General features: G+C 39.5%; 1 protein-coding gene and 1 long non-coding RNA gene across 2 annotated transcripts; both read right to left on the bottom strand.

The window, feature by feature from the left end:
* Positions 1-1170: 1170 nt before the first annotated feature.
* LOC134200633 (uncharacterized) lies at positions 1171-3746 on the bottom strand. Its single transcript, XR_009975629.1, has 2 exons — positions 3557-3746; positions 1171-2535 (listed from the first exon to the last, which is right to left on the bottom strand). It is a non-coding gene; the product is annotated as an uncharacterized LOC134200633 (long non-coding RNA).
* A 7-nt stretch (positions 3747-3753) lies between these two features.
* Positions 3754-6764, bottom strand: LOC101736134 (enhancer of mRNA-decapping protein 3; the record flags this gene model as incomplete). Its single annotated transcript, XM_004926168.5, has 5 exons — positions 6442-6764; positions 5830-5984; positions 5140-5262; positions 4254-4641; positions 3754-3925 (listed from the first exon to the last, which is right to left on the bottom strand). Coding segments are annotated over exons 1-5 (993 nt in total), but the record flags the coding sequence as incomplete, so codon positions are not given.
* Between the last annotated feature and the right edge of the window lie 3710 nt (positions 6765-10474).

A 10474-nucleotide genomic window follows, 5' to 3' on the forward strand; every position in this document is an offset into this window, starting at 1 on the left:
ACCGGAGAGATGCTAACACTGACCCTAGCAAGAGCCGTGCTTCGCAGAATCTACCACCGGATCGGAAACGCGACCCACTGAGAAGACCAGGCGAGAAACTCAGTGGACTGTGTCTGTGGGTTAATTCGCTCGTCGAGCCCTTCGTCGCAAGCGACGGGTTCGACGAGGACGGTGGGGCCTAAAAGTACCGTTAATGGATCGGGAGGTGCCTACAATTGAAACCTCTCTACAAACCTCGTTTGAAGAAATACATATCATAGCGCTCGGGAAACATCGTGGAGGAGAGATCATTCCGAGGCCTGATGGTACTTGTTTGAAAAGATCTCTGGGAACGCACTGCGGATGAACTCAGCGGTTCTAGGTAAGTGGTGTGGCTCTGCTCCGGTGTGTTGGTAAAAACGAGATGATGGGATTACTGGTGGTAGAACCAGTAGCGTAGCGTGGTAGGGGCGGGGGGGGGCACTGTTTAGGGGGCGGCAAAATTTCACAATAAATAATAAAAATATTTGAACCATATCATATTTTTATCGCAACTACTTTGGACCGATTGAACTGGCAACACCGTCTATACTGACTCGCGAGGATTTCCCATATTTTATAATAGTAAGGAAGTACGTGTGCTTGGAAATTCAAAGAAAGTTTTATTGATGGATTGACAGTTGTCCGTCCATTTAAAAAAAGTCTAGAAATAATGTATAGTATACATCAAAGTGAAATACCTAAATAAAAGGGCTGCAAAATTGTCTACTGCCCCGGGCGGCTGACACCCACGCTACGCCACTGGGTAGGACCTCTTGTGAGTCCGCGCGGGTAGGTACCACCATCCTGCCTATTTCTGCCTTGAAGCAGTAATGCGTTCGGTTTGAAGGGTGGGACCGCCGTTGTAACTATACTTGAGACCTTAGAACTTATATCTCAAGGTGGGTGGCGCATTTACGTCATAAATGTCTATGGGCTTCAGTAACCACTTGAGGACTCACAAGAGGTCTCACCACCAGTAATTACGCAAATTATAATTTTGCAGGTTTGGTTACACGATGTTATTCCTTCACAGTGGAAGTCAATCGTGAACATTTGTTAAATACGTATTTCATTAGAAAAGTGACATCTTGCATCAGTGAGCTCTTTTTGTTTTGCGCACAGTTTGACATAAAATGAAACTTCAGCATGTTTTATTGAACATATTTTAATGTAGTTTTTGTATACAACTCCCTTATTTCTGATGCATTAAACAAAAAATCAGTAAAATTCCCGAACGAATATCAGATTTAAACATTAAATAGTTAAGAGATAATGTATAGGCTGATTTAAAATAACTGACTCGGTTGTGAGACCAGTTCAGTGTGTCATACTAGATACTATTTATATTCGAGTAGTTCATGTGAAGAGATCCGTTGAGTCTAAAATAATATATTTAGTTGGCTACACTAACATATTTTCAAGTGAGTCTGATCGGTAATTTGTATATCGTTGAAGGGTATTTGGTTTAAGCGATATTAATTTTGTTATTAAATGTCCATTTTATTTGGTACTAGCTGACCCGGTAGACTTCGTAGTGCCTCAATCGGTAAATAAAAGACCTCAACTTTTGTATAAAATAAACTTAAAACAAACAAAAGGAATTCGTCCGACGGGGGTCACATCAAATGAAAAACAAAATTGTTATTTTTATTTAATTCTGAGCATTTTCATATTTATCTACCTTTTAAACCTTCTCTGGACTTCTACAAATAATTCAAGACCAAAATTAGACAAAGGGTCCACCCGTTCTTGAGTTTTAGCGAGACTAACGAACAGCAATTCATTTTTATATATGTATATATAGATTAGCATCGACAATTCTACTTTTAATTGAAATACAATTATGGTTAACGCATTAAAAAAAAAGAAAATAAAAGTCATGTTTATACTTTAAATGGCTCTTCTGTAAAGTTGAAAAAATTTAGGTTAAACCAAATAGCCTTCACCCCGGCCATACAACTTTAAAAATACTTATCAAAATTAAATGCATTTAATATGCGAACATTTTACTTTGTTTTAATTTATTCGTCATTTATTTTAAAACCGCGCGCGCTACTGAACGAACGAGCGAACGAACGAATGGTTTATATCGGTTCTCATTCAGTTTGCCAACTGTCGATATCAGACTGCGTGTCGCGGTCAGTTAACTTAATATATTTATAGTAATCGATCACCTTTCATTTTAACATTGACAATGACCTATTTATTTATGTCACGATTTAAAATACGCGTTTGCGTCAGTCCACGGGCTCCGTCCGGGGTCAGTCGTCGCTCGGGTGCAGCGCGAGGGACGTGGAGGCTCCGAAGGGCGGGCGGTAAGCCAGGCGCAGGTCCGTGTACACCTTGGTGGGGGCTCCGACGTGGGCCAGGTAGAGTCTGCCCAGCGAGGGGGACACGGCCGGGGGCGCCAGCGACAGCACGGCGGCCCGCCCCGACACGTTCCGCCAGCCGCGCGCCGGGGGCTCGATGCTGATGATGGGGGCTCGGCAGTTGCCCACCCACTGCAGGACAGATCTGGGAAATCAACCGATACGCAATGTAGGTCTTGCTTATAATTTAACTAGCGACCCGCCCTCGCTTCGCTTCGGAAATTGTAATTTATTATTGATTTCTCCACTATTTAATGGATGTTAGTATACATATAAGCCTTCCTCTTCAATCACTCTATTTATTTCCTCTTCAATCACTCTATCTATTAAAAAAAAAACTGCATCAAAATCCGTTGCGTAAAACTAGATTTAAGCATACATAGGGATATAGAGACAGAGAAAGCGACTTTATTTTATACTATGTAGTGATCTGTATGTCTGTGAATATTGGCAGATGTATGAGACGTATTGATTAGTTGAACAAGTGGGGTGCGAAACAGGACGCAACTTCATGTAACTTGCAGTGAAGACACGGGTATTGGTGGAGTATCTGACGACGCGACCGCGACATACTGATCGATCTAATGAAACCTGTACGTAATGCGTGTTCGCGAAGAATTCCACGACTTAAAAGTAATATCAAGTTACTAAAAACCTGCAACATAATGCACTGGCTGTGTATAGTGCAGTCGGACGGGACTTTTTGGCGGGAACGCAAGGAGTGAAGTTGTGTGTTTTGTTTTATTTTGTCTATTTAGTGTTTCTTCAGCTTTAAATGTGTAATATCAGTGGCTTATTAAATGTTTATTAATATCTGTGAAAGCGCACAAATGTGGGAAAATGAAACAAAGCCGCTGGACGTAGCTTCTCGGGATCCTCCAAAAAGTCTACTGAAAAAGTCTCCGTAAATAACCACCATTTTACAAAGAATTCCATATCATTCCATTCCATATCATTTCATCTCATTTTATTTTATTTCATCTCAGTTGATTAATCTCTCAAATTAATCATCTTCATTTCATTTCACTCCATATTTGTCATTTTTCATTAAAAAAAATAAGAATATAAATTAAAATAAGACTTTACCTAAAGGTCTTAGCTACCAGGTCAAAAAATCCCTTTAAAAAAAATAGCAGTCGGTCGTGTGCAAAGTTGGCAGCACTCACTCATACTTGTCCTGGGGGTCGTCGAGCAGCGGGTCGTAGAGCGCCAGCAGCACGAGGTCAGGGCTGGGCGCCGCGTCCAGTCCGTCGGCCGGCGCCACGCCGCACAGCGCCAGCGCGTCCACGTCGGGCTGCAGCGCGGGCGCGGCGGCGGCGGGCAGCACGTAGGCGGGGCGGGCGCCGTGCGCGGCCAGCAGGCGGGCGGCGCGCAGGGCGGCGGCGCCGGCGCGGTGCGGCCCGGGCACGGCCAGCACGCAGGGCGGCTGGTGCGCGTTGCGGGGCTCCAGGCGCCGCCCGCCGCCCACCAGCCGCAGCGCCACGTCGGCGGCGCAGCGGGCCAGCAGCGTGTACGCGCACTCCGCTAGCCCGTAGCTGGAAATCGTATTGCTTACTCTATAGCGTATATAATTAGCATGCCCTTTTAGCTGAGAGCCCAATGTTAATTATATTGCTAGCTGTTCTTCAGCAAATCTTAGTAAACTGAAAAACCGGCTCTTTTATTTACTCTATAGACGCCCATATCCAATGGAACCAAAAAGTGTAGCCCATTTATTTAAAAAAATCTGCTAATTTATAATCTTCACTAAATCGCAAAGTTTATATTATTTAGTACAACTTTCTCCAACATAAAATTTGAAATAATAATCGAGTTGTTTTGATGAGTTAACAAAAGCATGTATAGTATCGGCATCAAGAGTACCTCACCATACCCTCCCACAGCTGCCTGCGGACGCGCGGCACGACCGACGGAACGATCACCCCCTCGTCAGTTACATAGTCAATCGGACCCCGTAGGTTATCTGGCACTCTCATTGCGTGTCTGGCTACCGGAGCAGTTCCCAATACGTTCTCATCGTGCTTATACTTCCCAGCATCATCTGCTTGCCTGACAAGGTCAGGTTTGTGGGAATTTCTCATCTGCTCCCAGAAGGCACGTTTGTCAAACAGTGCAAGGTTCCCTTCAAAATCAAAATCGTCATCGATGGCATCTGTTGATTCTCCAAAGCATGCTTCATTCCGACGTCTTGCTTTTTCTTGACCAACGAGGTTGCGACCTTTCGGCGTAGAGCTGCAGTTGCCGTAGCTACCTGGTGATGGTTTCGGATTTTATTTATCTGACAAAATATTCTGAAGAAAGTTTCCAAATTTGTCTTGATGAGCATTAAGACGAATTACTGGGGCTACTTTTAATCGTGATAAAATAATGGAACATATCCAAAAAAGGATAATGTCTACTTGTACTAACATTTAACATGACCAACGAGGTTTGCTCTATAATATGCAATTTATTGGAGAAATGTAATCATGACTGGAATACTTTATTAAATAAATTGCTAATTCTTTAAAACATCAGAAATTGCAATATTTTTCTGAATTTCTTCTTTGAATAGCACTATCAAATTTACAATACAAGTATTTAGTAAAAGCTCTATTGCCAGTTTTAGTAGTCATTTTATCAGATAAGTCAACTGAGGATTTCCCTAAATTATATTAAATTACCATTTTTGGCTTTCCTTTTCTGTATAATCATTGTAAGCATTTCTAAGTATTTTTAAAAATAAATAAATTGACTTAGCAATACATACCGGCATGGTTATTATTTTTATTATTCCTATTTGCCTGTATCTCAATGGGTTTGCTGCGAGTTGGGCCTTGTACTGTATTGCGATTAGCAGATTTATTGTTAACAACACTAGTTGATGGAGTTCCTGCAAATAATCTATGCTTATGAAATTACTTCTAATGACATGACTATTCCACCAGACCCTTAGACTAAATATATTATAAAACCATAAAGCATCCTATAATCTCATAAAAGTCACAAAGAAAGGCTTTATTAACAGTTTCCTGACTGAACCATAACAGACCTAAAATACATAAATTTCAAATTTGAAGCAAATAATTCTTAATAGGATTGATTCAAATAAGTTTTTAATATTTTAGCCCTAGAGAGTTAGCAAGAAAGATAGAACTTGCATCCAGAAATATTATTTTTTTATTAATCTTGCCTAGTAAAGGCTAAAATGTCTGAAATTCTAAAACTATATTTTAATATGTTATGTGCCAATCTTATTAGGTACTTGTCTGAATTAATTTAGCATTACTACATACATAACATACTACATATGTAATAAAATAAAAAATAAAAATACATAAGTAGGTTCATTTATTAGTTTTATGTTATGAGCAATAATACCATATTCAACTTAGGTGAAAGAAAATATTATTAGAAGATTTCAGGGAAAGGTTTTCATACTAAAATCTATTGTATTTACCTGAACTAGTCTGCGCAGGGTTGGCCTGTAAATTCTCACAAACTGTTGCTTTCTGAGCTTTTTTGCCACTCTTAGTCACTGCTACTGTGCTGTGAGTCTGCTCTGATGGTTCTGGTTTAGCTTCAATAATTTTTAAATCTTTTATATCTGCAGCACTGCACAGAGGAAATTATCGTCTCAATAATAGTATTGTTTGACCAATGTAAGTGAAACAAGGAAAAAAGTGGGAGTAACGGTGCCAAAAAATAAAACTTGCTATGGAAGTATGTAGTTTTTTTTTTTGTTTTTCTACAGCAGACAAATGTAGTGTAGAAAAGCAGAGGCATATTAGTCTATGGTGCTAGGACTGGTAAACAGAATCTAACAGCTGATTTCACTATACCTAGTTTAAGTGGTATCGAGCAGTAAGCATGGCAGTGCTCCTCCTATTGATGATGTCTATTAGGGATGATGATGACCACTCATGAGCGAGTACGCACCACATTCTTAAACACGAAAACTTTTATGTATGAATGGAAGTAGTAGCAGTACATAATTTTCCATAAAAGATTCTTGTATGACAACTCTGGCTTGGTTGTGTTTTGTATACGATACGATTTGATATTTACTTACTTGAGTGTAACTTGCAATTTAGGATATGGAAATCCGTTTCGAAACGCTTTAGTTAGTGTTAACGTGTTTCCATCTGCTTCAAGGATGGTGCCTTGATAGCAGCCTAAAGGTTCGCCACAGTTCACCGAAACCGCGTATCCAATCCAATTAGACATTTTCTTTGTTTTAAAAAATATATATGATTTCGATTTCTACAAAAATGTACTTATAAATATGTATCGCGATTCGAATGACAATATTTAATGTGCTGTTAAATGTAGTTTTAAATATTTATCGAAGAGCAGAATGAAACATAATGTGTGTATTATCTATGCTTAATGACACAGACATAGATTATACACTTAACACAGATTAGCGCTATATCTATGGCCATTCTATGGCCTATGTCATAAATTAATCTATTCGTAGAATTTTGCATAAACTTAATGATTTATTTGTAGTGAAGTACTGAAACCACTAGCAAAAATAAAATGTTTTTCGATGTTATTTCCGCTTTATCGAATTTCAAGTCTCTGTGGTAATAAAGAACTCACTTTTTTTTTTTTTTTTGTTTCAAATGATAAAATTTCGTTACGAACTTTAGAGAAAATTAAGAAGCTTATTCCTGGCATTCAAATTGTAGATAAGTCATCACTTCGTCTCTTGGGTGCCCCAGTCTTTGAGGAGTCCATGCAGGACTTCGTTAAAGAGAAAATCCTAAATTTTAGTGCATGTTCAGGCCGTCTACTCAAAATTAACACCCATATGGCTTACAACATCATTAGATACTGCCTTTTCGTTCCCAAATTTACCTACTACCTCCGGTGTTGTCCAATCTGGACACAGAAAACTCTTTTACAGGATTTGGACAACATAGAGATACACTCGTCGCGGTTTGGAACGTAGACATGGACGACCGAATATGGTCCCTAGCTTCTCTCCCGATAAAGCTTGGGGGCCTAGGCATCCGCAAAATTTCATGTGTAGCATTACCAGCATTTCTTGGTTCAGTCCACAGTACTTACGAACTCGTTTCTAAAATTTTGTCTTCGCCTTTATTGGATCCAAAAATCACTTAAATGACTGAAGCAAGAAATGAGTGGTTACTAACCTGCCCTAATACTGATCTGCCCACGGTCCCGACTTCTCAGCGATTGTGGGATGAGCCGCTCTGTGAATTAATACGTAAAAATTTACTTGACTCATGTAGAGATTCAACAGAGCGTGCTCGCCTCCTCGCAGTTGCAGAATGGGAATCGGGGCTATGGTTGCAGGCCCATCCATCACTTCACACCGGCACTCTAATGTCCGACAATAGCTTTCGTTTAGCAACCTGTCTTCGCCTGGGGGCACCTTGCTGTGTTCAGCATCACTGCCAGTGTGGCAACATTGTCGACCGCTTTGGTTACCACGGGCTCTCATGCGTGAAAAGCGCTGGCAGAATATCCCGCCACGCCAGCATAAATGACATCATCCTTCGGGCCCTTGTCAGCGCCGGCGTGCCAGCCATTCTAGAACCGAATGGTTTGGTGCGAAGCGATGGTAAGAGACCAGACGGTATGTCGATAATTCCCTGGAAGATGGGTCGGTCGCTCGTTTGGGATGCGACTTGTGTAGATACCATGGCACCGACACATCTTCCTGGGACTAATTCTAACGCTGGCAGCGCTGCTTCAATGGCTGAAGGCCTCAAACGACGGAAATATGAAAATCTCTCTAAAGATTTCATTTTTGTTCCGTTTGGGGTGGAAACTTTGGGCCCCTGGGGCCCATCTGCTAAAAGCTTTTTTAAGGACCTTAAAAAAAAACTTTTTGAGGCCTCGGGAGACCAGAAGGCCGGTACGTATTTTGCACAAAGAATTAGCATTGCTATCCAGCGTGGAAATGCTGCCAGCCTTCTGGGAACTCTGCCAACCGGCGGTGAGCTAACACAGATTTTCTATTTATAAGTAGCTTTACCTAAATAATTATTATTTTTATTCATTTATTAGAATTAATATTTATTATCTTTTATAATATTATCAACATAATATGATTAACAGTACCGACCCGCTTCGCTGGGCATTTAAAATTTACATGATTACATATTAAGCAATAAGTATTATATTATTATTATATTATCATTAGCGCCCCCACGACGATCCTCATCATTAACGCCCCCGCAACTGGTGTAGGGAGTCCAACACTCATATAAATATTAGCCTATCCATTAAGTACATGTATTTTCTACACGGATACCAAATTTCAAGTCAATCTGATGCATGGTTCTGTAGTTATAACGGAAAATCCGTAAAAACCACTGTAAGTGTATATATTAGTATAGATATATGCAAAACCCATCTCTAGTTAGAAATGATCGTTAAAACTAAAACTGAATTTAGCAACTAACATACAAATAGATGGTAAGCTGGCTTGCAGGTAAATGTATTTCATAACGTATGTTGAAGCATTTTAATAGCATTTAGATTGTGATGTCTATGGGGTCTGGTAAACACTAGAAAGAATCTAATTAATGCAGTATAATTCATTTAAATAGAATAGCAGATAAGTGAAATGGGTTGATTGTTTCACTTAAATTTATACATATAAATAAAAATGGAGTGTCTGTTTGTAATATTGAAATAACCGTTTATTACCACATGCATATGAATATACATACGGTATATACACCAATATATACACCAAAATAACATTTTTTACAATTTTTGTCTGTCTGTCTGTTTGTTCTGGCTAATCTCTGTAATGGCTGGACCGATTTTGACGGAACTTTCACTGACAGGTAGCTGGTGATATAAGGAGTAACTTAGGCTACTTTTTTTAGACTAGCTTCGCCCCGCGGCGTCACCTGCGTTTATTGTCGTACCGCGGGATAACATCGCGGGACTCAGTCTATCAATAATAATATTTAATGTTTCCGAAACGTAGCGAGGGCGGGCTGCTAGTCAATAATAAATATTAATGTTTCCAAAGGCGAAGCGAGGGCGCGTTGCTAGTCTCTAATATTAGTCTGTTGGGATTTTTGCGTAGGAATGCAGTGTCGAATTATATGAATTGTTTTATTTTGAGTTTCTCACCGATTCTTCTCAGTGGGTCGTGAATTGCGATTGCGATTGGAAAGTTGATTCTGCGAAGCACTGTTCTTGGTGGAGCTAATGTTAGCAGATTCTCTGAAGTTGAGCTCGTGAGCTCACATAAGCGTCCGAGCGTAGCCAGATTAGCATCTTAGGCTACCAGCGAATAGTTAGGGAAAAAAATGAGAGTTTATTTGATTTTGTCTAATACCATACTTATCAGTGCTACCATATCAACATCACATCACACACATACATCAACTCATTCATTACATTTATTGGATTTTATTTTGTTCCATTTCATTTCATTTAATATAACTTATGCCTAGCTAGCTGCCAGAAGCCTCCAGAGGCCATTTTGGTTTTATCTTCTTCCACCATTCTTGATTGGTGGGTGGGGTTCAGGTTTCACATCAAACATGGCTTCGACCTTTACAATGCAAAACCTAGTCATGCCCAATACATTTCCATTGCCTTTTCAAAGAAAAAATCAAATAATGACGTTTTTGCTGTCAATTTTAAATTCGATTTCAGTAGGTAGCGTACCGGTAAAATGGGGCGATTAGGGATTGAAAGGCGAATCGGGAAAAAACCGGGAAAATCTTTCGACGCTCAATATAAGTTTTAAATTCGTTGCAAAATCTTCCATTTTTTTATAGTTTAATAGTAGAATGTTGAAAGTTCACAAAACAACTCTGAATATGCATGATAATAGCTGCTAACTTATAAAAAATCGCGTTTCAAATTAACTTCCTGTGGTGGTAATTATTTTAGTGCTAGAAACTTTGCTCTCTTTTATTTATTTGATAATAATAGAAGACGACTATGATTTATAAACGTTATTTAGTGTTTGAACCAGCATATATATTAAAGGTAAGTCTCAGTTGTTATTGGTTTTAATGTATTGGATTAAATAAAAATACATGTAAAAATCTGTTGTTTTTGGGGATATTGGGGACGTCTTAGGTACAAATAACAACGAA

This window comes from Bombyx mori, chromosome 19 (genome assembly GCF_030269925.1).
Source record: "Bombyx mori chromosome 19, ASM3026992v2".
Taxonomy (NCBI): Eukaryota; Metazoa; Arthropoda; class Insecta; order Lepidoptera; family Bombycidae; genus Bombyx; species Bombyx mori.